This window comes from Talpa europaea (genome assembly GCF_964194135.1).
Source record: "Talpa europaea genome assembly, chromosome: 11".
NCBI lineage: Eukaryota > Metazoa > Chordata > Mammalia > Eulipotyphla > Talpidae > Talpa > Talpa europaea.
The window spans coordinates 39,752,300-39,778,580 of record NC_140078.1 but is presented as its reverse complement, the minus strand read 5'-3'; the positions used below and the strand labels follow the sequence as shown (position 1 = coordinate 39,778,580).

The following is a 26,281-nucleotide window of genomic DNA, read 5'->3' as shown; positions in this document are numbered from 1 at the left end:
CTAGAGCAAAAAATGAAAATGTTTAAAATGAAGTTGGACTAGCATTTTAGTTATGTATTCTGCCACAGTTTTCCAGCAATGTGATTAATAGCTGAACTGTGATGAGGACAAGGCTTTCCATTACACATTTAAAACAGGATATTTTCATCAATACTTTGAATTAAAAGAACTAACAAACTTTTAAATTAAATGCATATCATCACCTTCTTACAGTATAATATGGTAAATAGCAGATGATGTTTTAATGAACATTGGTCAAGGTTGAGTGGTAGTCCTAAAGTCTCAAGGCTGATTACTGAAGAGATATGTTTTATGTACATATTAGAGTTACTAAAGGCTGACATTAGTGGCAGCTTGTGGAGAAATGTTGTGGAGAAATGCCATTAGTGGCAGCTTGAGGAGAAATGTTTCCACAAGCCATGAACAAAGTTATATTACAGGGAACTCCAGAGGAGTGTTTTATACTGGATTTGGTTCAAATGAGTACTATTTTGAGATAAGTGGACTTTCAGCTAAGCTTGAGAAAATTTATTAAAGTACATTTTTGATTGAAATCAGAATTTTACTAGTTTTTATTCAAAGCTGAATATGGAAGTGATACGTCAAATTCTGAGCCTTCCCTTCACAGTCATTGAAACTACGTTTACACGTCAGAAAGCAGTTAGCTCATAGCCATACTCAGCTTTGAATGACAGAAACAAACAGGCCACCCCCCCCCCAAACCCCAAAATCAACTCCAGTTCTCTGACAGTGGTTCATTTTATCAAAACAGCCATAGAAATAAAGGGTCTCATCATGCACACTTTTGATTAGAATCTCACAAACCATAATCAAGAGATCTGATTGTTACAAGTTTGAAAAATTAAAAAGGCTTTTCTTTTTTTAGTATACAAATTTGGTTTGCTACTCCCACCCTTTTACTTATCAAAAAGTATTTCAGAGGAAAGTGAGGAATGATTCTCTTGTATGACAGATAGATTTATTATTTTAGAGAGCCTCTGATCAAATGACTATAATTACACACTTCAGTGCCCTTTATCGGCATCTATGAGATGAGGATATGTTAGATGAGAATATAGAGATATTGATTTTTATCTTTTAAGAAAGATGTTGTGACTTACACATTAAAATGAAGCTATAGGGCTTCCTTGATGGCGTAGGGGTTAAGTCTCAATGCGATCACAATGCTGCTCCCCTTACTAGTATATTTCAGTAAATCTACCTGTGCTGCTCCCCACTCTGTCTTTTGTGAATCCTCTCACCCCCTGCACCTCTGGCCTGCACCCCAGTTCTACTATACAAAAAAAATAAGAAATAAAAAATAAGTAAATGACAGCTATCCTTGATATAGAAAATTAAAAGGATAAATGGCACATTACTATTCCAGTCATGTTAATAGTTCACAAAATATTTTTGAATTTTTCTTAAGAAATAATAAGTATTTACAAGGCCCTTAATGGTGACACATTTATTTTGTGAAAGTAAATTCAATTGTTAGATGAGCCTGTGTTTCATGCAGTGCCTATGCTGAATAAGATAGTGGCTGCAAACAGTTTAGACAATGCAAAATGAGATATGACAACGGACACACCTCATTTTTTGTGCTTCACAGACAATGCATTTTTAATAAATGGGATGTTTTTCATGATATTGCATCAAGCTAGTCTAGTGGTGCAACTGTTCCAACAACCTGGGCTTAGTTCATTTCTCTGTGTCACATTTTGATAATTTTCATATTATTTCAAAGTTTTTTATATGTGTTACAACAATATATTTTCAGAGATCTTAAATGCTACCACATATTTGTTTGGGAGCACCATAAACAGTGCTCATATAAGATTGTGAACTTAAATGATAATGGAATCTAGAAAACTTAAATGAGGGACCAGGAAAATGAATAACTATAAGAAAGTGAAAATCAAAATCAACAAAAAACTATGAACCAGAGACACTCTATGGGGGGGTGGGGGCAGGGAGGGGAGGGATTGGGGTCAAAATAAGGGGGTTGCAATTGTATGGGGAATATAAAAATAAAATTTATTTTAAAAAATAAAAAATACAATAAAATATGAAAAAAATGATAAATACTGCATATGTTCTGACTGCTCCACTGACCACTGACCCTCTCTCTCTCTCTCTCTCTCTCTCTCTCTCCTTAACTTCCCCCTTACCAGAAACACAGCAATATTGAAATTAGGCTAATTAATAATCCTACAATAGCCTCTAAGTGTTCAAGCAAAAGAAAAGTCACATGTCTCTTACTTTCAATAAAAATTGAGAAATGACTAAAGTTAGTGAGAAAGGCAAGTCAAAAGTCAAAAATGACACAACATTGTAAACCAGTGCTACCTCAACTAATAAAAAAGTCAAGCTAGGCCTCTTGCACCAAACAGTTAGCTATGAAAGTTCTATTCCAGTGAATATATGATGATAACAAAGTGAAACAGGCTTACTGCTGATAGGGAGAAAGTTTTAGATGATCAAATCAGTCACAATAGTCTCTTAAGCCAAAGCTTAATTCAGAGCAAGACTAATTCTCTTCAATTCTAGGAAGACTGAGAGGAGTGAGGAAGCTGCAGAAGAAAAATTTGAAGATAACAGAGTTTGGTTCATGAAGTTTAAGGAGAGATGTTGTTTTCATAACATAAAGGGTCAAAGTGAAGCAGCAACTGCTGACGTAGAAGTTACCCAGAAGACCTAGCTAAGATCATTGAAGGTGGCTGCACTATACAACAGATTTTCAATGTATATGGCACAGCCCTATATGGAAGTGGAAAATTCCAGGGCATTTGAAAGTTATGCTAAATCTACTCTGCCTGTGCTCTATATAAACTGAAAAACAAAGCCTGAATGACAGCACATCTGTTTACAACAAGGTTTACTATTTTAAGACCTATTCTTTTGTTTAGACTTACAGCTCAGAAAATAAGATTCCTCTCAAAGCCTTATTGGTTGTTGTCAGTGCACCTGGTCACTCAAGAGCTCTGATGGATATATACAAGGATAGGGATGGATGTTGCTCAAACAACATCCATTCTGTAGCCCATGGACCAACATGCAGTTTCAAATTTAAGTCTTATTATTAAAGAAATATATTTCAGGGGCCTCCCTGGTGGCACAAGGGGTTAAGGGTCAGCACTATGAAGCAATCCACATATACTCAGCACAAATTCAATCCCCAGCCAGGAGATGACCCATATGGCACAGCAGACCTCTCCTGTCTCGCCTGCTGCTCCCCTCAGCAGTGTATTTCAGTAGATCTGTCTGTTCTGCTCCCCACTCTGTCTCTGGTGAATCTTCTCACCCCCCTGTACCTTTGGTCTATATCCCAGCTCTTGTATGCATAAATAAATCTTTAAAAATATATATATATATACATTTCATAAGGTTATGACTGCCATTGATAGTGATTCCTTTGAAGGATCTGGGAAAAATAAATATCAAACTTTATGGAAAGGATTCACTAGTTTAGCTGCCATTAAGAGCATTCATGACATGTGCAAGGAGGAATAAATATTCACATTAACAGAGGCTAGAAAAAGCTGATTCAAACCATCATGGATGGCTGATTTGGAGTGGCTGGAGACTTCTGTGGATCTAGTAACTGCAGTTGTGGTGAAGAGAGCAAGAGAAGTAGAACTAGAAGTAGAGCCTGAAGAGGTGACTGAGTCGCTGCAATCTCCTGATAAAATTTGAATGGATGAGGACTTGCTTTATATGGACGAGCAAAGAAAGTGATTTCTTGAGTTTGAATCTACTCCTGGTGAATGCAGTGAACATTGTTGACAATGACAACAAAGAATTTAGAATATGACATAAATTTGAGAATATTGGCTCCAATTTTCAAAGAGGTTCTACTGTGGATCAAATGGTATCAAAGAACATTGTATGCTCTAGAGAATTCTTCTGAGAAAGGAAGAGTGAATCAATGTGGCAAACTTGTCTTATTTTAGAAAATCAGCACATCCACTCCAACCTTCAGCAAAGATCACCCTGACTAGTCGGCAGCCATCAGCATTGAGGCAAGACCCTTCACCATCAACAGCTTGCAATTCACTGAAGTCTCAGATGATCAGCAATTTTTGCAATAAAATATTTTTAATTAAGATATGCACCATTTTTGACATGCTGTTGCACACTTAATAAACTACCACAGGCATCTCTGGTGGCACAGGGGTAAAAGACATCGCTATCAAGCTACCGCCAGCCACTGCAACACAAGTTTGATCCCCGGCTGGCTACGGAAAAACCTACATGGTGCAGCAGACCTTTCCTGCCTCACCCACTTGTCCCTTCAGCAGTGTATTTCAGTAGATCTGCCTGTTATGCTCCCCACTCTCTCATCCTCCCCTACCTCACACCTCTGGCTTACACCCCAGTTCTTATATGCATAAATAAAAAAATCTTTCAAAAAATAAACTACCACTGGGGCCTCCCCAGTGGCGCAGCGGTTGAGCGCTGGGTTGCGAAGCTGCCCGCGGCCTCTGCGGCGCCAGTTCGATCCCCGGCTGCTCCCCGGCCACAGGAGGAGGGCCCCACATGGCACGCAGACCTCTCCTGCCGCCCGCTGCTCCCCTCAGCAGTGTACTTCGGTCCTTCTGCCTGCTCTGCTCCCCGCTCTAGCTCTGGTGAATTCTCTCACCCTCCCGTGCTTCTGACTGTACCCAGTGCATGTGTAAACAAAACAAACAAATAAATAAATAGAAACATGCCTCTATAAAAAAAAAAAATAAACTACCACAAAATATAAATGTAACTTTTACAACCAGTGGGAAACCAAGAAAATGTAATATGATTTGGTTTATTCCAATATTTACTTTCTGAGATATTTGCTTTATTGTGGTCTGTAATTGAACTTGAGATATTTCCCAGGTGTGCCATATAAGGAGATAAAACATTCCTCGTATGAGTGATCCACACAGAGATAGAAAAGAAAGTGTAATACTTACATACTTATGTTTTTATTTACAGACATTCCCAAGGGAAAAGGAAATGAGTAATTTCATGTTCTAATGCTATAATCAAATGTTTGTCATATTATTTAAGGATAACCGATTCTACTAAAATTCTTAACCTAACCATAAATAAGTTGCCTATGGGCATTTGGACATTACTTGTTTATATCTAGTGCTTGTTGTGAAAAATGCATGTATAGAGCTTCAGATAATATGCTGACATGACTTCTGGTATAGAATCAAGAAACGACTGGACAATGTTGTAGAAACAGCTTTCATAGGACTCTCAGCATTGACCAAAGACTAGCAATACATGGAGAGCTGTTTACTTACCAACCACTGCTGACTTTTTTTTTTAAGATTTATTTATTTACGCATACAATAACTGAGGTACAGCCAGAGGTGTGTGTCTGTGGGATGGGGAGAGAATTCACCAGAGACAGGGTGGGGAACAGAACAGGCAGATTGACTTAGATACACTGCTGAGGAGAGCAGAGGGTGAGCCAGGTGTGGTCTGCTGTGCCATGTGGGTAGCTCCCTGGCCAGGGATCAAACTTGTGCTGCAGAGGCCATGGATAGCTTCATAGGTTGTGTCTTAACCCCTTGCACCACCGGGGAGGCCCCACTGCTGTCTTTTGAGGAACAGTGGGAGTCATTTTTGTTCTTGCCCTGGCTTGAACATGGGTGGGGCTTTCTGTGGAAAGCAGCTGCTTCATTGCTGAAGAAGCTGAATTGATTGGGAGAAGAGGCTACAAAATAAATCTATTTCCAGTTGTGAATGGGAAAGTGTGCAACTCTCCCAGCTGAAGGGTGTAGTCCTGGCTGTGTCAAGATGGCTGGGAAGTAACCCAGGAATTTAACAGGAGGCTACTGGGAATGTGAGAACCACAGAGGAACTTAGAAATCTCTCCTCACATTCACTGACCTGATAGCTTTGGAAGTGAATATTCAATACAAAAAAGGCAGTAAAAGAAAAAAACAAAATCAAGAGACATGCAGCAAACAAAAATCAAAATACAAACTGAAGACCAACCATATAAAAATTACATTTAATGCAAATGACTAAATACACTAATAAAAAAGAGATTATAAGACAATTAAAAATGTAAGATTCACGCGGCTACCCAGGTCCCCGTGCCTGCAACCTAGGCTTGCAGGGAGACGTGCGCGAAGACCCTCACTGAGGTGAAAGAACCTCACTGAGTATCCAGGAACCAGGCACCCAGGCATGGGAGCGGGGTGCAAAAGACGCCATTCTGTGGACACTGAACTGGGCTACAGCCCGCGTCCTGGACCTGAGGGCTTTGGAACTGAGATCCGGGGCACAAAATTTGGGGCGTGGGTTCTCCACAATGGTGGGGCACAAGGCAGACACAGCACCCCAAAGCCGTTGAGGCTTACCCTACCATTCCCACTCTGTTTCCTGTCCCACGGGGTGAAAAAAAAAAAAAAAACAGCTCCCAAGAGCTCTAGGAGAGATCTCTGATGCCACCTAGCGACTTGAAACCAGCAGAGGCTCCTGGAGGAGCCAGTGGCCAGCTGGGAAGTTAGTCCATGCCGGGCCCCTGCCGACCAGTAGTCTGAGCCCGCAGGGGGAGTGAGTACCCAAAGCCGGGGCACCCCAGGCACGCAGAAGAGTGTGCCTGAGACTGGACACACAGGGAGTGTGTCCCGCATCACCATTTTAGAACAGGGACATTTCTTCAGTAAAGACTGCCTGCAGAAGGCTCCTTCAGGAGCCAAGGTGAGCCGGGGAAGTTCGCCCACACCAGAACACCTCTGGCCTGCAGTCCAAGCCGAGAGGGGGAGAGGGAACCCACTGCCGGGGCAGACCAGGCGCACAGGGGAGTGTGTCCCCACATCGGCATTTTAGAACAGGGACCTTTCTTCAGTAAAGACTGCTTGAAACTGACAGATGGCTCCCGGAGGAGCCAGAGGGGAGAAGAGAAGCTCACCCAAGATGCCGGCCAGTCCCAGCAACACAGTGTCCCAACGCATACGGCAAATTAGAAAACAGACAGTAGGGAGTAGAAGAACCACACACAACATAGCAACTCCTCAGGAAAGAAGCACACCACAAAAAGAAAACCAGCCCCCAGATTGCAACGACAGTAACTTGGAAGAACTTCTGAGACTTTCAGAAAGAGAATTTAAAATTGCCATGATTAAAAAAATGACAGAACTCATAAAGGAAAACAATGATAAGGGAAAAATAATCAACGATCAGAAGAATGAAATTGAGTCCCTAAAGAGGGAAGTAAAAGAAATGCAGGAGATCAAAGAATTAATGGAAGAACTAAAGAATTCTTGGAAAAGCAATGAAAGCAGAATAGATGAAATGGAAGAACAAATAAGTTCTCTTGGAGACACAGAAATAAAAAGAACCAAAACAGAAAAGGAAAGAGAAGTACAAAGGAAAAAGAACGAAGAAAGACTTCGGGAACTATCTGACACCATGAGGAAAGGAAATATAAGAGTTATAGGAATACCAGAAGGAGAGGAGAGAGATGTAGGAACAGAGAAATTATTCCAGGAGATAATTGAAGAGAACTTCCCAAATGTGAAGGAGGAGCTGAAAATTGATATACAAGAAGCAAGAAGAACACCAAACTTCCATGACGAAAGGAAAAATACAGCAAGACACATAATAGTGAAGCTCCCAAGAATCCAGGACAAGGAAAAAATAATGAAGCTGACAAGAGGGAAGAAACAAATAACATTCAAAGGAAAACCAATCAGGCTGACATCAGACTTCTCTGAAGAAACACTACGGGCAAGGAGAGAGTGGAAGGACATAGTCAACAGACTCCAAGAAAACAGATGCCAACCAAGAATTCTCTATCCCGCAAAGCTTTCCTTCCTCTATGAAGAAAGAATAAGGACCTTCCCAACCAAACAGAAACTATGGAACTTCATTACCAATAAACCCCCACTCCAAAAAATACTACAAGGAATCCTAAAGCCAGAACCTCAGAGGTACGAATAACAATGAAAGAAGTCAAGGAAAAAAAAAAGATATTAAAAGAATAAATAAAATCAAAGGAAAGACAAACACAATGGCAAATACAGATGCTAACATATCAATATTAACCCTAAATGTAAATGGACTAAACTCTTCAATAAAAAGACACAGAATTGCAGCCTGGATTAAGAAACAAAACCCAACCTTTTGCTGTCTCCAGGAAACACATTTAGCTACAAAAGATAAATATAGACTCAAAGTTAAAGGATGGAAAACAATCCTACAAGCAAATGGACCAAAAAAGAAAGCAGGAACAGCTATACTTATATCAGATAAAACAGATTTCAAACTCAAAAAAATAAAAAGGGATCCCAACGGTCACTACAATATGATCAAAGGGACAATACTTCAAGAAGAAATAACACTAATTAACATATACTCACCAAACGAAGGAGCACCAAAATATATCAGACAACTGTTGTCATCTCTGAAAACAGACATCAGAGAAAACACATATGTAGTGGGAGACTTCAACACACCACTATCAACAATGGATAGATCAACGAGACTAAAAATAAGTAAAGAAACTAAAGCTCTAAATAAGGACCTAGAGCATTTGGGCTTAACAGACATCTATAGAACACTAAACCCCCAAAATACGGAGTACACATTTTTCTCAGGCGCACATGGATCATTCTCCCGGATCGATCACATACTGGGGCACAAGACAAACATCAACAGATACACCAAGATTGAAATCATACCAACCATCTTTTCTGACCATGAAGGCATCAAGCTAGAAATAAACCATAAAAAGAAGGCAAGGAACTTTCCTACCTCATGGAGACTAAAAACCACACTACTGGAAGACCACTGGACTAATGAGGAGACCAAAGAGGAAATTAAAAAATTCATTGAATTGAATGACAAGGAGGACACCAATATCCGAAATGTATGGGGCGCAGCAAAAGCAGTAATAAGAGGAAAATATATAGCAATAGAAGTTCACATTAAGAAACAAGAAAGAACTCAAAGAAACAACCTAATCTCGAAGCTCAAAGATCTAGAAAATGAACAACAAAAAACCCCAAAACCAGTAGAAGAAAAGAAATAATAAAAACCAAAGCAGAAATAAATGAAATTGAAACTAAAAAAAAATCCAAAAGATCAATGAAACCAAGAGCTGGTTCTTCGAAAAAATCAATAACATAGACAAACCCCTAGCCAGGCTCACAAAGGAAAAAAGGGAGAAAGCACAAATAAACAGGATCAGAAATGAAAGAGGAGAAATTACAACGGACACAGCAGAAATAAAATGAATAATCAGTAACTACTATGAAGAGTTGTATGGAAACAAGTTCAATAATCTAGAGGAGATGGGCAAATTCCTACAACTCTACAATCACCCAAAGCTAGATAAAGAAGATATAGAACACCTAAACAGACAAATTACAAGCAGCGGAATTGAAATGGTAATCAAAAACCTCCCCAAAAACAAAAGCCCAGGACCTGATGGATTTACAAACGAATTCTACCAAACATTCAGAGATGAATTGGTGCCTATCCTTCACAAACTCTTCCAAAAAATTGAGAAGGAAGAGACAATACCAAACACGTTCTATGAAGCCAACATTACACTAATACCAAAACCGAATAAGGACAACACAAAAAAGGAAAACTACAGGCCAATCTCCCTAATGAACACTGATGCAATAATCCTCAACAAAATTTTAGCTATCAGAATCCAACAATGTATCCATAAGATAATTCACCACGACCAAGTAGGATTCATTCCAGGGACACAAGGATAGTTTAACATCTGAAAATCAATCAACGTTATCCAACACATCAACAAAAAGAAATATAAAAACCATATGATAATATCAATAGATGCTGAGAAAGCTTTCGACAAAGTGCAACACCCATTCATGATAAAAGCCCTTGAAATTCTTGGGATACAAGGAACATACCTCAACATCATAAAGGCCATCTATGAGAAGCCAACAGCCAGTATCATTCTCAATGGTGAAAAGCTGAAAGCAATTCCATTAAGATCTGGAACAAGACAAGGATGCCCACTCTCACCACTGCTTTTCAATATAATACTGGAAGTCCTAGCCAGAGCAATAAGACAAGAGAAAGACATCCAAGGAATCCAAATAGGAAAAGAAGAAGTCAAACTATCACTATTTGCAGATGATATGATAATATACATAGAGAACCCCAAAAACTCCACAGAAAAACTAATTCAACTCATCAGTCAGTTCAGTAAAGTGGCAGGATACAAAATCAACACACAAAAGTCAGTAGCCTTCCTATACACAAACAATAAATCTGAAGAAGAAGAAATCAAAAAAACCATCCCTTTTATTACTGAAACAAAAAAAATCAAATACTTGGGAATAAATCTAACAAAAGAGGTCAAGGACTTATATAAAGAAAACTATAAAACACTGTTAAAAGAAATAGAAGAAGACACAAAGAAATGGAAAGACATCCCCTGCTCATGGATTGGAAGAATAAACATTATTAAAATGGCCATCCTACCAAAAGCAATATACAGATTCAATGCTATTTCAATCAAAATTTCAATGTCATTCTTCAAAGAAATAGAACAATTATTGATGAAATTCATATGGAATCACAAAAAAGCCCGAATTACCAAAGCTCTCCTGAAAAAGAAAGAAGGGAATGGAGGCATCACACTTCCAGACTTCAAACTCTACTACAAAGCCATAATCATCAAAACTGCATGGTATTGGAACAAGAACAGACATACAGACCAATGGAATCGAATAGAAAATCCAGAAATAAACCCACAGATTTATGGTCAACTAATCTTTGACAAAGGAGCAAAGACTATGCATTGGAGCAAAGAAAGTTTGTTCAATAAATGGTGCTGGGAAAACTGGGTCGCTACATGCAAAAGAATGAAGCATGACCACTACCTCACAACATGCACAAAAATCAACTCAAAATGTATTAAAGAACTAGACATAAGACCTGAAACCATAAAATATATAGAAGGAAATATAGGCGAAACACTACGTGATTTGCACATCAAAGACATCTTTACAGATACATCACCCAAAGCAGTGATAGTGAAGGCAAAGATAAACAGCTGGGACTACATCAAATTAAAGAGCTTCTGCACAGCAAAAGAGACAATAACAAAAACAAAGAGAAACTCCACTGACTGGGAGAACATTTTTGTACCTAACACTAATGATAAAGGACTGATCACAAAAATCTGCAAAGAGCTGATGAGACTCAACAACAACAAAGAAAATAACCTAGTCAAAAAATGGGCAGAAGAGCTAAAAATAAACTTCTCTGAAGAGGAAATGCAAATGGCCAACAGGCATATGAAAAAATGTTCAACATCACTTGTCATCAGGGAAATGCAAATCAAAACTACCATGAGATACCATCTTACACCATTGGGAATGGCACATATTAAAAAAACTAGCAACAACAAATGTTGCTGAGGTTGTGGAAAAATAGGAACTCTCCTGCACTGTTGGTGGGAGTGCAAACTGGTCCAACCACTATGGAGAGCTGTGTGGAGATTTCTGGACCTACTAAACATAGAGCTTCCATATGATCCAGCAATTCCACTACTAGGTATTTACCCAAAGGATACAGAATCATCAATTCCAAAGAGCACCTGCACCATAGCTAAGCTTTGGAAACAACCCAAATGCCCAAAAATAGATGACTGGATCAAGAAGAAGATGTGGTACATATACACCATGGAATATTACTCAGCATTCAGAAAAGATAAACACATGCAATTTGCAGCAACATGGATGGCGCTGGAAGGGATCATGCTCAGCGAAATAAGCCAGAAAGAAAAAGAAAAATACCGGATGGTCTCACTCATAGCAGGAATCTAGAAAACTTAAATAAGGGACCAGGAAAATGAATAACTATAAGAAAGTTAAAATCAAAATCAACAAAAAACTATAAACCAGAGACACTCTATCGGGGATGGGGGGCGGGGAAGGGAGGGATTGGGGTCAAAATCAGGTGGTTGCAATTGTATGGGGAACATAAAAATAAAATTTATTAAAAAAATAAAAAAAATAAAAATGTAAGATCCAGTTATTTGCTTTCTAGACGAGACATACTATAAATCCAAGAAAAAAGAAAACTTTAAGCCAAAAATAAGATGGAAGAAGAGCTATCTTACAGAAGTAATCATAAGAAACTGGAGTGGTTATATTAATATAACACAAAACAAGACTTAAGAAACCATAGTAGACACAAAGAGGGGCATTTCGTGATGATAAAATTGTTACTACTTTGGCAAGATTTAACAGTTACAGTAATTTATGAATGTACCTACCAGCAGAGCCCCAAAATAGATGAAGAAAAAAGCTGATAAAACTGATGCAACAAGTAGGCAGATAAAGGACAACATGAGCAATTATTTGCACACTACGTCACATAGTGATAAAACACATTCTTTTCAAGTGCTCATGGCACGTTTCCCAGAACTCCTTATACATTAGTCTTAGTATTAATTATCAATAAATTTACAGGAGACATACAAACTATGCTCCTCAAACAAATGAAATTAGATAAGTAGTAAAAGATAGAAAAAAATTGAGGGAACTCCTTGACTATATGGAAACTAAAGAACACTTTTATACAGAACACATTAGTAAGATAAATCATAAAGAATATTAGAAAATATTTTGAACTTAATAAAAAATGAAAAAAAAATATCCATTTTTGGGCCTCCCCTGTGGCGCAGCAGTTGAGCGCTGGGTTGCGAAGTTGCCCGCAGCCTCTGCAGTGCCGGTTCGATCGCCGGCAGGCGGCGAGGGTCCCACATGGCGCGCAAACCTCTCCTGCCAACCGCTACGCCCCTCAGCAGTGTATTTTGTCAGTCTGCCTGTTCTGTTCCCTGCTCTGGCTCTGGTGAATTCTCTCACTCTCCCGCACTTCTGACTGTACCCAGTGCTTGTATCAATAAAAAAATAAATCTTTAAAGAAAAAAAAGAAAGAAAATAATATTTCTTTCAGGCAATGGGGGGGAGGAACACTTCCCAACTCATTCTATGAGCTACTATTACTATCATATTAGAGCCAGAAAAAGATAGCAAGAAAAAAAAATCACAGACCAATACCCCTCATGGACAGAAACAACAACAACAACAAAAAATCCCTGACAAGTTATTAGTAAATCAAGCTAGCACTATTTAAAGAGGACTGTACACTGTGACCAATGGGATTTATCCCCAGCTGCAAGCATGGGGATTATATATGCAAATCAGGAAATGATATAAATCATATTAGTAGATTAAAGGGCCAAAGCCTCACATGCAATAATCGATATAGAGATAGATTAAATAAAAAAATTCCCATTTTGTTTTAAACTATTCAGCTAAGGTGATAAGAGAGAACTTTCAACACCTGACTAGAAGCATTGACAACGTTATCCTTCATCATGAAAGCTTCCCCTGAGATCAGGAGATCACGTCTCCCCTGAGATCAGGAGAAAGGCAGAATGCTCACTCTCTCTATTTCCTTTCACATAATATTTGAGGTGTCAGCCATTGAGGCAAACAAAATCAAACAAAAATCTCTCCAAAATATTATCCCTTCAAATTTCTTGAGGGATACAAAAATATTTATTAAATTTTATTTATTTTATTTTATTGATTTATTTATAAATTTTATTTATTTTATTTGTTATTTATTTATTTATAATTTTCTTTTTATTTATAATTTTTACATCATTGTCCATTTTTAAACAATGTTTGATCCCCCCCAGGTGTAGTCCCCATAGAATATCCTTCACCAATGCACCCGTGCACCATCACAAAAGTACGCTGTGCTCCGCCCTCCCTCCCTCTGATCCCTCTCCCTTCTCCTCTCCTACAGGATGTCTCTGATTTATAATTTTCTGTTTGTTTTTGTTTTGTTTTGTATTGTTATTATTTTTCCCTGATATCTTATTTGGTTCCCCTATATTCTTTCTATATGTGAAACCATCGATATTTTTCTTTTTCCTTCTGATTTATTTCACCGAGCATCATCCCTTCTAGCTCCATCCATTTTGCTATGAATTGCATTAGTTTATCTTTTTTGATTGCTTAATAGTATTCCATTATATATATATATATATATATATATATATATATATATATATACCGCATCTTCTTGATCCAGTAATCTATTTTTGGGCATTTGGGTTGTTTCCAGGTTTTGCCTATTATAAATAGTGCTGTAATAAACATAGGTGTACAGGTGTTCTTTTGAATTGATGTTTTTGTGTCCTTTGGGTATATCCCTAGTAGTGGAATTGCTGGGTCATATGGTAGCTCCATTTTCAGTAGACTTAGGAACCTCCTGACAGCTTTCCATAGTGGTTGGACCAGTTTGTACTCCCACAAGAAATATAGAAGAGTTCTTTTTTCACCACATCCTTGCCAACATTTGTTGTTGTTGCTTTATTTTTGATATGTGCCAGTTTTACTTGTGTAAGGTGTGGTCTCATTGTGGTTTTGATTTGCATTTCCCTGATTATAAGGGCCCTACTTGTGAAAACAAAGGAGAATGGAGATATCACACTTCCAAACTTCAAGCTATACTACAAAGCCATAATAATTAAAACAGTATGGTATTCTAACAAAAACAGACACACAGACTAATAGAAACTAAATAGAGAGCCCAGAAATAAAGTCACACACATATGGCCAAGTAATCTTTGACAAAGGAGCAAAGAATATGCAATGGAACAAGGGCAGTTTATTTAATAAATGGTGCTAGACAATTTATTGAACCACATGCAAAAGAATGAATCTAGACCACTATATCTCTCACAAAAATGCACAAAAATCAACTCAAAATGGATAAAATATCTGGACATAAGACCTGAAACCATAAAATATATAGAAGAAAATATAGGTAAAACACTGCAAGACATACATCGCAATAACATCTTTAAAGACTCATCACCCAAAGCAAAGAAAGTCAAGGAAAAGATAAACACCTCTGGGATTACATCAAACTGAAAAGCTTCTGTACAGCAAAAGAGACATTAACCAAAACAGAGAGACACCCCACTGACTGGGAAAAAAATCTTTGCACACCATTCAACTGATAAGGGACTGACCACAAAGATATAAAAAAGAACTCACAGGACTCAATAAGAACAAAGTAAACAATCCAGTCAAGAATGGGCAGAAGAACTTAAAAGACACTTCTCCAAAAAGGAAAGCAAATGGCCAATAGTCATATCAAAAATAATTTTTTAACTATTGGATTCTTTTCTGAATTCTTTGTTTCCTCTGGATCAAAAGTTCTGTGTTTGTTGTTGTTCTGTCTCATCCATGCTTTTGGATTTTCTTCAGTGTTTATTGAGGGCTCCCCCTAATTCATATTCACAAATGAGGCCCATGCCTTGCTCCACTGTAGTTGTGAGATCCTGTCTCCCAACAGGCTTCAGGTTATTAATGGGTAGTGCTGGGCAGCTACATGGGGGTTTGCAGAGGGGACAGTGTGGCCTGTGGTTACCCCTCATCTGTCCCCTTCTGTACTATCTCTGAACTCTCAAACAGCAGCTCACTGAGCTCACTGTAACACTTTTTTTTTTTTTTTTCCTGACACAGGAAGAACAGCGTCACCACCAGAAGATGAGTGAATGAGCAGGGCTGAGATACCAGAGCTGCCAGCAAAGCCAGCCATGTGACTCTGGACTCCTCCCAAGTTCAGTGCCCTCTTGTGTCCAGAAAGACAGCAGTGGTACCTGTGGCCTGTGTTGCTGCCAGGGTTAGTGGGCAGAGTGCCCGGGTAGGGCCTGGCACAGCAGATGCTCCAAAGTAAACATCTTCCTTCTCCTTTCTTCAGGGGAGAAGAAAGAGCCCAAACCTTCTGGGCCCTGTTTCATAGTGATGCAGTCCATGTGCTCTGGGATATTAAAGGCTTTGCATTGTCATAAATGAATGGTAATAATTTGCCTTTGGACATTTGATAAGCATCTGTAACAGCAAGAGGGCAGTTAGCCTCTCCAGGTTGAACTTCAACCACTTTATTTCATAGCTTTAAACTCACATTCTATATTTTGCCAGAATTGCTTTATTCCTTTTGTCTGAAATCTCTCTGTGTGAGCTGATTTGTGCGAAAAGGAGAAGGGGTTGCCTGCTGTTGGTGTTCCTTTAAGTGGCAGCTTTAGCAGCGGGCTGGGAACTGGATGATGCAGTGGTCAAAAATCAGGGAGGAGGACTTAGGCGGGGAAAGGAGGCCCAATTACCACCTTGCAGGGTGCCCTAGGAGAGAGGCCTGCCTGTCCATTCTGAACACAAAATCCTCAGAGTCCCCTGAGATCTCCCTCACTGATATGAGCCCCCTTCAGATAGTTCAATGTGACTAGCAGCTCACTTTTCTAGGAGAGAGTGGAGAAAATCATAATCTCTGAGGCCTTTCCACAAAGCTTCTCAAAATTAGCTACAGGAACTATTCCCATTAAGACCACGACCTGGGTGGCAACCTGAGAATGCCATATTCTCTTGCAAAACTGTGTGTATGTGGTCCCACTATAAACACTGGGGATGGGACCTCTCCAGGGAGAGTGATAAAGGGACAGAGAAGGGCGCTACATGATAGGGCAACAGCTTTCTGAAAACTGAGATTTTTAGGAAACGCTATTGATTTAATATAGACCAATAGAAGCTCCAGAATTCCCAAAGAAGTCAAATCCCTTTGTTTTTCTTTTTCCTTTTTAAAGATTTATTTATTTATGCACATAAGAACTGAACTGGGGTGCAGGCCAGAGGCGCAGGGGGTGAGAGGATTCACCAGAGACAGGGTGGGGAGCAGAACAGGCAGATCTACTGAAACACACTGCTGAGGGGAGCAGTAAGCAAGACAGGAGAGTGAGTTAGCTCCCTGGCCGGGGATCGAGCTCATGCTGCAGTGGCTGCGGATAGCTTCATCATACTGAGACTTAACCCCTTGCGCCATCAGGGAGGCCCCTCTTTTTCTTTTGTGTGAAGTAGAACTTCCTGGTGGGAAGAGCTGTGGATCCATGGGTATTAGGCTTTATGGCCCAGTCACAATATAATTATGGTTGCCATCACGCTTTTCAATTAGATGGTCTTAAAAATAAATTATGCCAAATAGTCCAAATATTTTGCTTGTGGTAGATGACAACAGATATTGATCCCCAATTTGTTGACACTTTCCCACATTATCACCCTAAATATTCCCTCTCACACTGACTTTGGATTAGTCAGTAAACAACATGTGTGACACAGAAAGACTTGAAGAGCCCTCTGCCTTGGGACTCCTATCTACTGTTGCTTTTGGGGTTCCTAACACACCTGCCAGGTGATGAAGCTGCTGTAGTGGCTGGTGAAGAGTCACCTCTGTCACCCAAGCCAATGGCCAGACATATCCCCCCAGAGAGATGGGGGACCTGCGGGAAACCAGGCAGGAAACCACCACTGGTTGGGACTCACTCAAAATGTTGGCCCTCAGAACCATGAGCTAAATGAGTAGCTATTGCTTTCCACCACTATATTCACTAGATTTGGGGGTGATTTGTTATATAGCAAATGCTGATGCATGCTCCTTTATTATTTTATAAGAAATAAGAATAAACCTAAGAACAATCACTGCAGGCAAGATGCCACTTCTCAACTGTTACTATCCTCATTTGCAGAAAAAGAAAGTGTCATTACTGTACTATAAGAATGTTGCTAAGAGAATGCTTCCTTTTACAGATTTCCTAACTCAGAGTGGCCCCCTGAAATCCTCCATGGGTGTTCTAAGCAGCACCGAAGGACAATAGCAGTTATAGCTATGCCTTGATTTTCTTGATTTCCCCCCTTCCCTGTGAAAGGAGCCATTTCTTGGTCTGGGTTCATTCCTTTGATATTAACCAGAAAATTCTATCAGATGCCTAAAACACAGCCTAATCTTTACACTATTTGCTGTTTCACTAATATCACTGGGTGTACCTTTTCTTGTTGAGGTCCAACGCCAACATGTTCCATCTTATAAAAATATGAACACAGTCAGCACTACTATTATGACTAAAGATCCAGTTGCTGCCTCATTTAAAGAATCACTTCTGTGGTACTACCACTGCTGTTGGCAAGTCAGAGAACACAGCTGGGGCAAAGCTCACCCCCCAGAGGCCTGCATGACATGTCAAAGCCTTGGACCAACTGGGTAGAAAACCCTGCTACCCGAGCCACCCACTTCCTGGCATTTCTCTTGAGAGGCTCTCTGAGTGGGTTTCAGAGCTTTGCATATTTCCAAAACCACACACACTGGTTGAGGTCACTGTGTGAAAATTGTTGCAATAAAATAGATTCAGTAATTGTTTACCAAAAATGCGGATTCAGACACATTATGAAAACACATTCATTTAGTCTTGGGTTGTGTTCATATGCAAGCTCTATCAGAAGCTCATGCAAAGCTGAAAGAAAGAGGAGTAACACTCTTGAGTTGAGCTCAGGGTGAACCCACTGCAACTTGCCATTTTATCCAATGGTCTCTTCTAGAATGGTCACCTCCTCCCATCACTAGCTGAATTCTCTTCGGTCTCCTCATGTCCCCAAACTCCCACAGGCTCCACTGCCATCTCCTTCCTCTTTCAACCCAGAGCAGTTGATTTACCGACTTTCTTTCCAGCTTGCTTGTCTCTCAGCAAAGGAGTGTGCTGCCTTCCCCTGGCAGGCAAGACCTCTGCGCACAGGCTTGGAGGCACAGGACAGCTCCCCACCCTGATACTGCATGCTCTGTGCTGACATCCCCTTCCACCAACAACTGTTTTCATCTACTTTAGTCAAAACCAAATTCCTTTGCATTTGACCACACACTTCCTCCTGAAAGTTCTTCCTCCAAATTGACTGAATAGCTGGTCTTTCTCCCCCTGCCACTCACCCCCTGGAGGAACACACTACCCTCGCAGCAGTGGAATTACTTCCCTCAAAGAGGGTGCCTTTGTTGACACCCTAGCAGCAGAGCTCTTGCTCCCTTAGTGCTGTACCAAAGAAGAAGGGGGGGCTGAGCACTCAGCAGCTGCTGGGCTGAATTACATCAGGTGCAGTGTGCAGCCTCTAAGCATGAAGTTCAAATGCCCTCTCTGCCCTCCAGTTGACTAAGTGACTCCTGTGATAAATCATCCCATTTTCCCTTTAGGTTACCAATTTCTGCTATTTCTCCCTGCAGGTTTTATTCATAACAATAACCCCTTAGTAGAAACTTTTGGAGTGCCAAGTGAAGAACCCACAAGCAGAACACTTGCCAAATTGTTCCTACACAAGCACGTTCAGCCTCTCCTGCCCTAGGAACATGCGTCCCTCTGTACCTCACTTCAGTTTCTCTGTAGCCCTGTCCTGACAGCCATCATCTTGGACGACCTGTGACTGGAACCCCTACCAGAGCCCCCACTGCGTCTTGTTCATCTAGCCTTTCTGTACTCCTTCTGTCTTCCCCAAATGTCCAAGAATTAAGAGGTACTGAGAAAACGTTCAGTTTCTTTGCATTTCTGCAGAAGTGTTCCATTCCCTAACTCTTGCCAGGCACTCATGAGTCCCCACCACACACCCACCACCATCCCACAGGCCTATGAGAAACACATCCTCTGACCTCCAGCTCCTGGAACTCCTCCTCTTCCTCCACATCATAGGAGAGGGTGTGGATTTTGATGTCGTCAGCTGAGAGGTCAATGAACTTCCCATCTGGGTACTCCAGGCTCTCTTTGGTGGGTGACCGGTCCTCGATGAAGGTGGTCTCACAGCAGTCAGCAGCCACGCCGTCCCCCCAGGAGCGTAGCACACCCTCTGAGTAGAGGATGATATTAGGGCGGAAGTGGGACTCCACTGACTGCTGCAGGGTGTTGGGGTCCAACAGCTGCTGGACTGGCTCATTCCTGCTGCTGTCCAGGGTTGCTGGAGCAGCACCAGCCACTACCCGGCGGCTCTGGTACTGGGGTGCAGGGTACACAGACACCAGGCCATCTCTGCTCTCAGCCATGAAGTTTCTGGTGTTAATTAAGCCGTTCCTCTTGCCAGCATCACTAATTTTACTGTGTGCCAGCACGCTCTTCTGTTCAATGATGCCATCCATGGTGCTTTCCTCCCCGACTGAGGTCAGGCTGGTGGGCTGGACTTTAAGGTCACGCTTGCCTCTTGGGACCCATTTCTCCTGCAGGAGGAGGAAGCAGAGATGAGACAAGAAAAATCACACCTGAAAAAGAGTTAATCCCCCAGACTCTCATTTCAGAGTATACTGGCCAGTTGATATGCATAGTAGCTGGGAGAGTCAGATGATATTCCTCGCCTACCTCTCCTGCCAATTTTAAAAAGGCTCTATCAGAGCAGCCAGCCAGAGTAAACCAGAAATTGATTATCTGCACCTCTATAAAGCCTCTGCCTCCAAATGAAGGAGACTCTGCAGAAATTGGAAACTTTGCAGTTCTAGAGAAACCCCTTTTTACCAGAAGACATCCTAAAACCCATGCTGAACCCAATCATATTAGCATGAAACAGTCCACGGGGAATATAAGGCCATAAATCTGTAATGGGGATCAACTATTCCAAGTCCATGGCTATCTGAGCAGAAATATACACTCGAGGAGAAAGGGTTTGAAATAACACTGCACATAGATTTAGAAGGTAAATGACAAGAAGACGCACATCATTAATATTGTATATGGACAAAATGCCCCAGTTGAGGAAATAATCGCATGTACATTATCACTTATGTAATGGAACTAATGCAACACTCATACCTACCTACCAATATAGTCAGGGAATTGAACTAGAAACTTCCCTGCCTCAAGAGTGCTCAACTTCAGGAGATATCCTCATGTTTTGGATGCAATTAAAAGTCCTTCTAATCATTTCTCCCTAGATTGAGTTTTTTTCTAGGGCAGCAAATATTAAGAAAGAAAAGAAATTACTCAAACCTGCGATTTTTGAAGATAAAAAATGAATTGTTTCAGTCTTTTCCCATTTGCAAGTTAATAACTATTATGTGGGAAAACATTCCACCCCAGGGACTCTGGGTACTCAGGCTTTCTATGAAATTTAAGAATTTTCTTATAACTTTTATTTGGTGGTAGCTACTGATCAAAGCTGGAGAGGAAGAAAAACACTTTATGACTAAATGGAAAATTTGAGAGAATATTTTAATAAATCTGACAAATGACTAGTCAAGCAGACTACAGTCGGTGTACTGAGTGATGGTGAGTGTTATTAACTAACTGATGCTGTGTCTAATTTAAGAGGCCCAAACACGCACTGCCACCTCTGTCCATGACTAAGAAGTATTTAGCTCTGGAGGCACGTTTACAATCTGAGAATTAAAAGCATGCATTAAACTACTTGAAAAGGTCTTTTGGGTGCCTGCAACATGCAAGGCATGACATGCATCTGAGCATCATAATCTGTGCTGGGTCACTTTCCAAGTCAGCACAGTGTGCTTAGGGGTGTTTCTGGTCCAATTACCAAACTTCTTTCTCTTCTGCCTTCCACAGAGAAGCTGCTGGTGGCTCTCAAACTTGAGCCTCTCACATGGTCTGTGATTTGTGGACTATGAGAGAGAGTAATCTTCTTGAAGTTCAATTTGATTTCAGATTTAGGTCCTTCTATCCAGATCTATAGTAAGTAGCTTACATAAGATATTTGGCAATGCTCCTTCAAATCTGTCATGGGGTCACCTGCTGTTGTTCAGCCAGAGAATCTGCCTCCTTTTCTGGTATATTCTCATCAACTTTACTGTGGTTTTACCTTACCACACCTTTTTTATCCTTCTCTGCCAACCTGACAGCTACTGTGGTCACTACCCTCCCCTAGTCCCTGCCTCGGGAGCTGCTGATTGTAGAACCAGTGTAACTTTTCCTCTTCTTAGCATCTGGCATGTTGCAGGTACACAATGAATGTCTGTTGAAATAACACTCAAAATGTTAGTGATTAGAAAAATCCCTACTCAGTGAAACCTCAATTTAGGTGTCTCTATGGTTTTTATTCAAAGTGCCCTCTAGATTAGCACCACCTGAAGCTGGTTGAAATGCAGAATTTTGAGCACCACCTGGATTACTGAACCAGGATCCACATTTTAGCACCATCACAAGTTACTATTCTGCATGTCAAAGCTTGAGGGACGGTTTTCCATCCTCTAGCCTATAAATGCAAGTATTGATTTGTTGTGCAAAGTGACTTGATTTTATAATGGTTCACTATCTTTTAAAAAGTATTTGAATATACACATACAAAGTAATTTACATTCTAAAAATGTTTTTTTCTTAATGAAGCAAATTTTTCCAAATTTGGGAATCATAAATTATAGTTGCGTCTAGATGACTGGGGTTGAAGTGAATGGAATATTATTTTTGCCATTGTAGCATCCCTTAATATTTCTTCCAACACAGGCTGGCTTGTCAAGTATATTGTCTTTAACTTCATAATTCCTAGTAGCACATTTCCTCAGTGTCCAGTCTGCTTGTTCTGACTTCTACGTGATAACAGTTTTTCCCCAAGCCTAAGTTTATCAGTTTAGAGATAAGACCTAGAAAGTCAGTGCTTACGTTCTGCCACCTATGGGGATTGTTTATCCATTTCCTCACCAGTGATTTCTTGAGTCATACACAGTGACTGTACTGTTCTGAGCTGGGGTACAGGCCATTTATTTATACAAGAGCTGGGGTACAGGCCAGACATCTGGGGGGTGAGAGACAGAGTGGAGAACAGAACAGGCAGATTGACTGAAGTACACTGCTGAGGGGAGTCAGGAGAGGTCTGCTGCACCATGTGGGTAGTTCCCTGGCCGGCTGGGGATTGAACTCATGCTGCAGAGGCTGCAGACAGCTTCATAGGTTGTGTTTTAACCCCCTTGTGCCACCAGGAAGGCCCGGGATCTGTTTTTAAAGGTCTTCAGAGAATGCTGATTGAAGCTCATCACCAGTCAGTTACGCTACCCCACGATTTTAGTGATACTCTCATTGGGTAAAAAGACAGAATGAAGAGGGCCTCTATGTCCCATATGTGATCCTCAGCAACTCCTCCCCTAGTTCTGACTCTCTAGACCATCCCTTGAAGAACCCTCCAGGTGAATCAATCACAAACACACCTTCCCATAAATTTGGATGACTATCAACTGGGTAAGAAAACAGGGACTGAGAAAGAAAGAAAGTAGGTATGCAAGATCTGTGTAAATTTTATATTGTAATGAAACATGTTTTTCTTTATTTTGAAACTGTTAAGGTATAAAGTGCACAATACTGGCCTCCCTGGTGGTGCAAGGGGTTAAGCACCGCATTATGAAGCAATCCACAGCCTCTGCAGCATGAGTTCGATCCCAGGCCGGCCAGGGAGCAACCCACATGGTGCAGCAGACCTCTCCTGATTCGCCTGCTGCTCCCCTCAGCAGTGTACTTCATTCAATCTGCCTGTTCTGTTCCCAACTCTGTCTCTGGTGAATCCTCTCACCCCCCGCATCTCTGGCCTGTACACCAGCTCTTGTATGCATAAATAAATAAATCTTTAAATAAAGTGCATAATACTGAGTCAGGAAATCAGGAATTTAGCCCCAGTTTTACTACCACATGTCTATTTGATCTTGGGAAATTTGCTTAGAAAAGTGGAATTATTAATGAAGATGTTGATCAAGAAAAGTTTTCGGATCCCTTTCAGTTACAAGCTTGGTACCTCTTGGCATACAAATCCTGGTGTTTTATGGAGTTAGATGTAGTTTTTTCACAGGGGGAAAAAATCTCACATTTATAAAAATAGGTTAAACTTCAGCTCAATAAAATATGTATATAACAATTGTTTATGATTACAAGACACTGAATTAGGTGTTTACTGGTATAGAAAGTTTACTTCCTAATATTACAATTTCAATCAATAAAAAATTATTGAATCACCCACTGTGATATTAGTTAGAGAATAAACATACTATAAAATCTTGCAATATACAACTGAAATCTGATATTTCAAAATGAATGAGAGGAATTGAAAAGATAGCAATTGTGACAAAACAGCATAAATCAGAATTGAGAAAACAAATAAGAAGCAATGCAATTTGCAAATAAAAAGTTATGAGAATAGAATTCAAGAGAATTAGAAATAAAAGAAAGTAATTTCAGAAATCAAGTCTAAACCAGATGAGACATGAGTGAATAAACACAGTGAATCATATCTTAAAAGAAACAGAACATGGGAAATAGAGGAAAAATGTTTTAAACAACAACAAAAAAATGACTATATGAAATTCTGGAGCGAACAAAAATGTTGCATTATGAGAGAAATTAAAACATTGTTTAACTTAGGGTGGAAAGCATTGTTTGGTGGAAAGGGCAGAAGGGGGATGCAATGCTCTGTATCCTGAGTAAAAATAGATTACACAAGTATGTATTTGCCAAAGCTGATCAAACCATGCCACTGAAGATGTGCATTTCACTGTGTGCACTTCATGTTAAAACTATTTTGAAATAAATAAATGCAGAATAAAGGCAAAGAAAGCTCAACATGCATATAAAAAGAGACCTTCAATAAGAAAATAAACAATGGATAAGAGAAAATATGAAAACTATGATTTAAGAAAATGTTACCAAGATTAATATTGCAATGGCACATACAATAAGTGCCTAGAAAACTGATCCAGAGTGACAGACAGTATTAATTATAATAAATTATAAATAAATTATAGTAAGTCTACTAGACCCTAAAAAAAAAAAACAGTAAAATATCTTTACTTATCAAGCAAAAAACATTGATTCCTTAAAAATGGTAAGAAAATCAGATGGTGATCAGACTTGGCAAGAACAACAAAAAATGCATTATAACAGAAGCCAATGGGGTGAAATACTAAGACAGTTAAGGTAATAAAATATGAGTCAAGGATGTTATACTTAGTCAAACTGTCCTTCAAGTTAAAGAAGATAAGCAGACATGAAAGAACTGGAGGAAAATTATCCTTGTGAACTCTATCTATTGAAACTAAATCAATATAAGATTCAACAGAAATGACCAAAGATGTTGAATACAGACAGGTAGTTTTCAATGACTACTAGCAAGTCAAAAACAAAAACAGTAGACACTGTACTCCTTCTGAAATAGATTCCATCACCATGAAATCTTTTTGCCAAGCAAAAAAGCAAAACACAATACAACAAAATACAACCTTATTTAATTATTAAATTGCTACATCAGGCTACTACATAGGGAATTCAGAAGACAGAGAGCCATGCTAAATCACAACATGGGTCTATGCAAAGTCCAGGATATGGACAGTTTTACAGGAAAAATAACCCTGACATGATACAAATTAAAAAGCAGAATGAGCACCTCCCTGGTGGCGTAGGCTTATGCCTAAGCGCTATTACCACTGTGGACTGAGTTCGATCCCCGGCCAGGGAGCTGACCCACATGGCACAGCAGACCTCGCCTGTCTAGCCTGCTCTGCTCCCCTCAGCAGTGTATTTCAGTAGATCTGCCTGTTCTGCTCCCACTTCATCTCTGGTGAATCCTCTCATCCCTTGTATCTCCGGTTTATATCCCAGATCTTCTTTGCATAAATAAATAAATCTTTAATTAAAAAAAAAGATAGACTTGGAAACCATCTTAACCAATTGTATACTCTTACTTGGATCCAATTCAAACAAACCTGGAATTTTTTACATGTATGTAAATATGCACAAATACATACTAATTTACATACACATAATTTTACACAAAATGTCTATTATTTGTATATAGACATTTGTATGTAGAAGACACTGAAAATGAGAGCACTAGCTAGATAACTGAGGACACTTAAGAGTTCTGGGAAGTATTGTTAATATTTTGAATGTATATGGTAGGGGTTAAAATAACCAACTTTTAAAGATTCATACTAAAGTATTTACAGGTGAAATAAATGATATGATATCTGGGATTTTTAAAAAAAAATTCTACATGAGAATGTGGTACAGGTAGGGTATAGAGACAACGAGAAGGACAATGGGTTGATAATCAGTGAATTTCATTGTTGCATATATGGGGTCCACTAAACAATTCTCTCTACCTTCACATATGCTTGAAATTTTCTATGGTAAAGAGTTTTTTAAAAATCAAGAAATGTGTAAGAAAGATGTTCTAGGCAGAGGAAATAGTATGAAACAAAGACAAAGAGGCAGGGATGATGTGCTTGGGGAAAATTCTAGCAGAGGAGCACAAGGGAGGAAATTTGAAGGGAAGAGGGACCTTATTTGAAGGGTCTTGAATGCCAATGTACAGCTAAAACATTAAATACCAATGCGCAGGATTCTTGAGCAGAATCTGGCAATCACAGAGGTGCTTGTAGTTGTAAAGCATACCACAAACACTCGTGGTCTAGCTCTGACTTATACTATACTCTT

General features: G+C 39.8%; 1 protein-coding gene across 2 annotated transcripts in view; it reads right to left on the bottom strand.

The window, feature by feature from the left end:
* SYNDIG1 (synapse differentiation inducing 1) overlaps positions 1-20,007 on the bottom strand; it is a gene marked incomplete at both ends in the record, with an annotated part of 114,201 nt that extends 94,194 nt beyond the window's left edge. For both annotated transcript variants that reach the window (XM_084247668.1, XM_084247669.1), the window contains one exon: positions 19,528-20,007. In XM_084247668.1, coding sequence (XP_084103794.1) covers positions 19,528-20,007 — 480 coding nt within the window. The remainder of the gene's footprint in view (positions 1-19,527) is intronic.
* Positions 20,008-26,281: the final 6,274 nt, after the last annotated feature.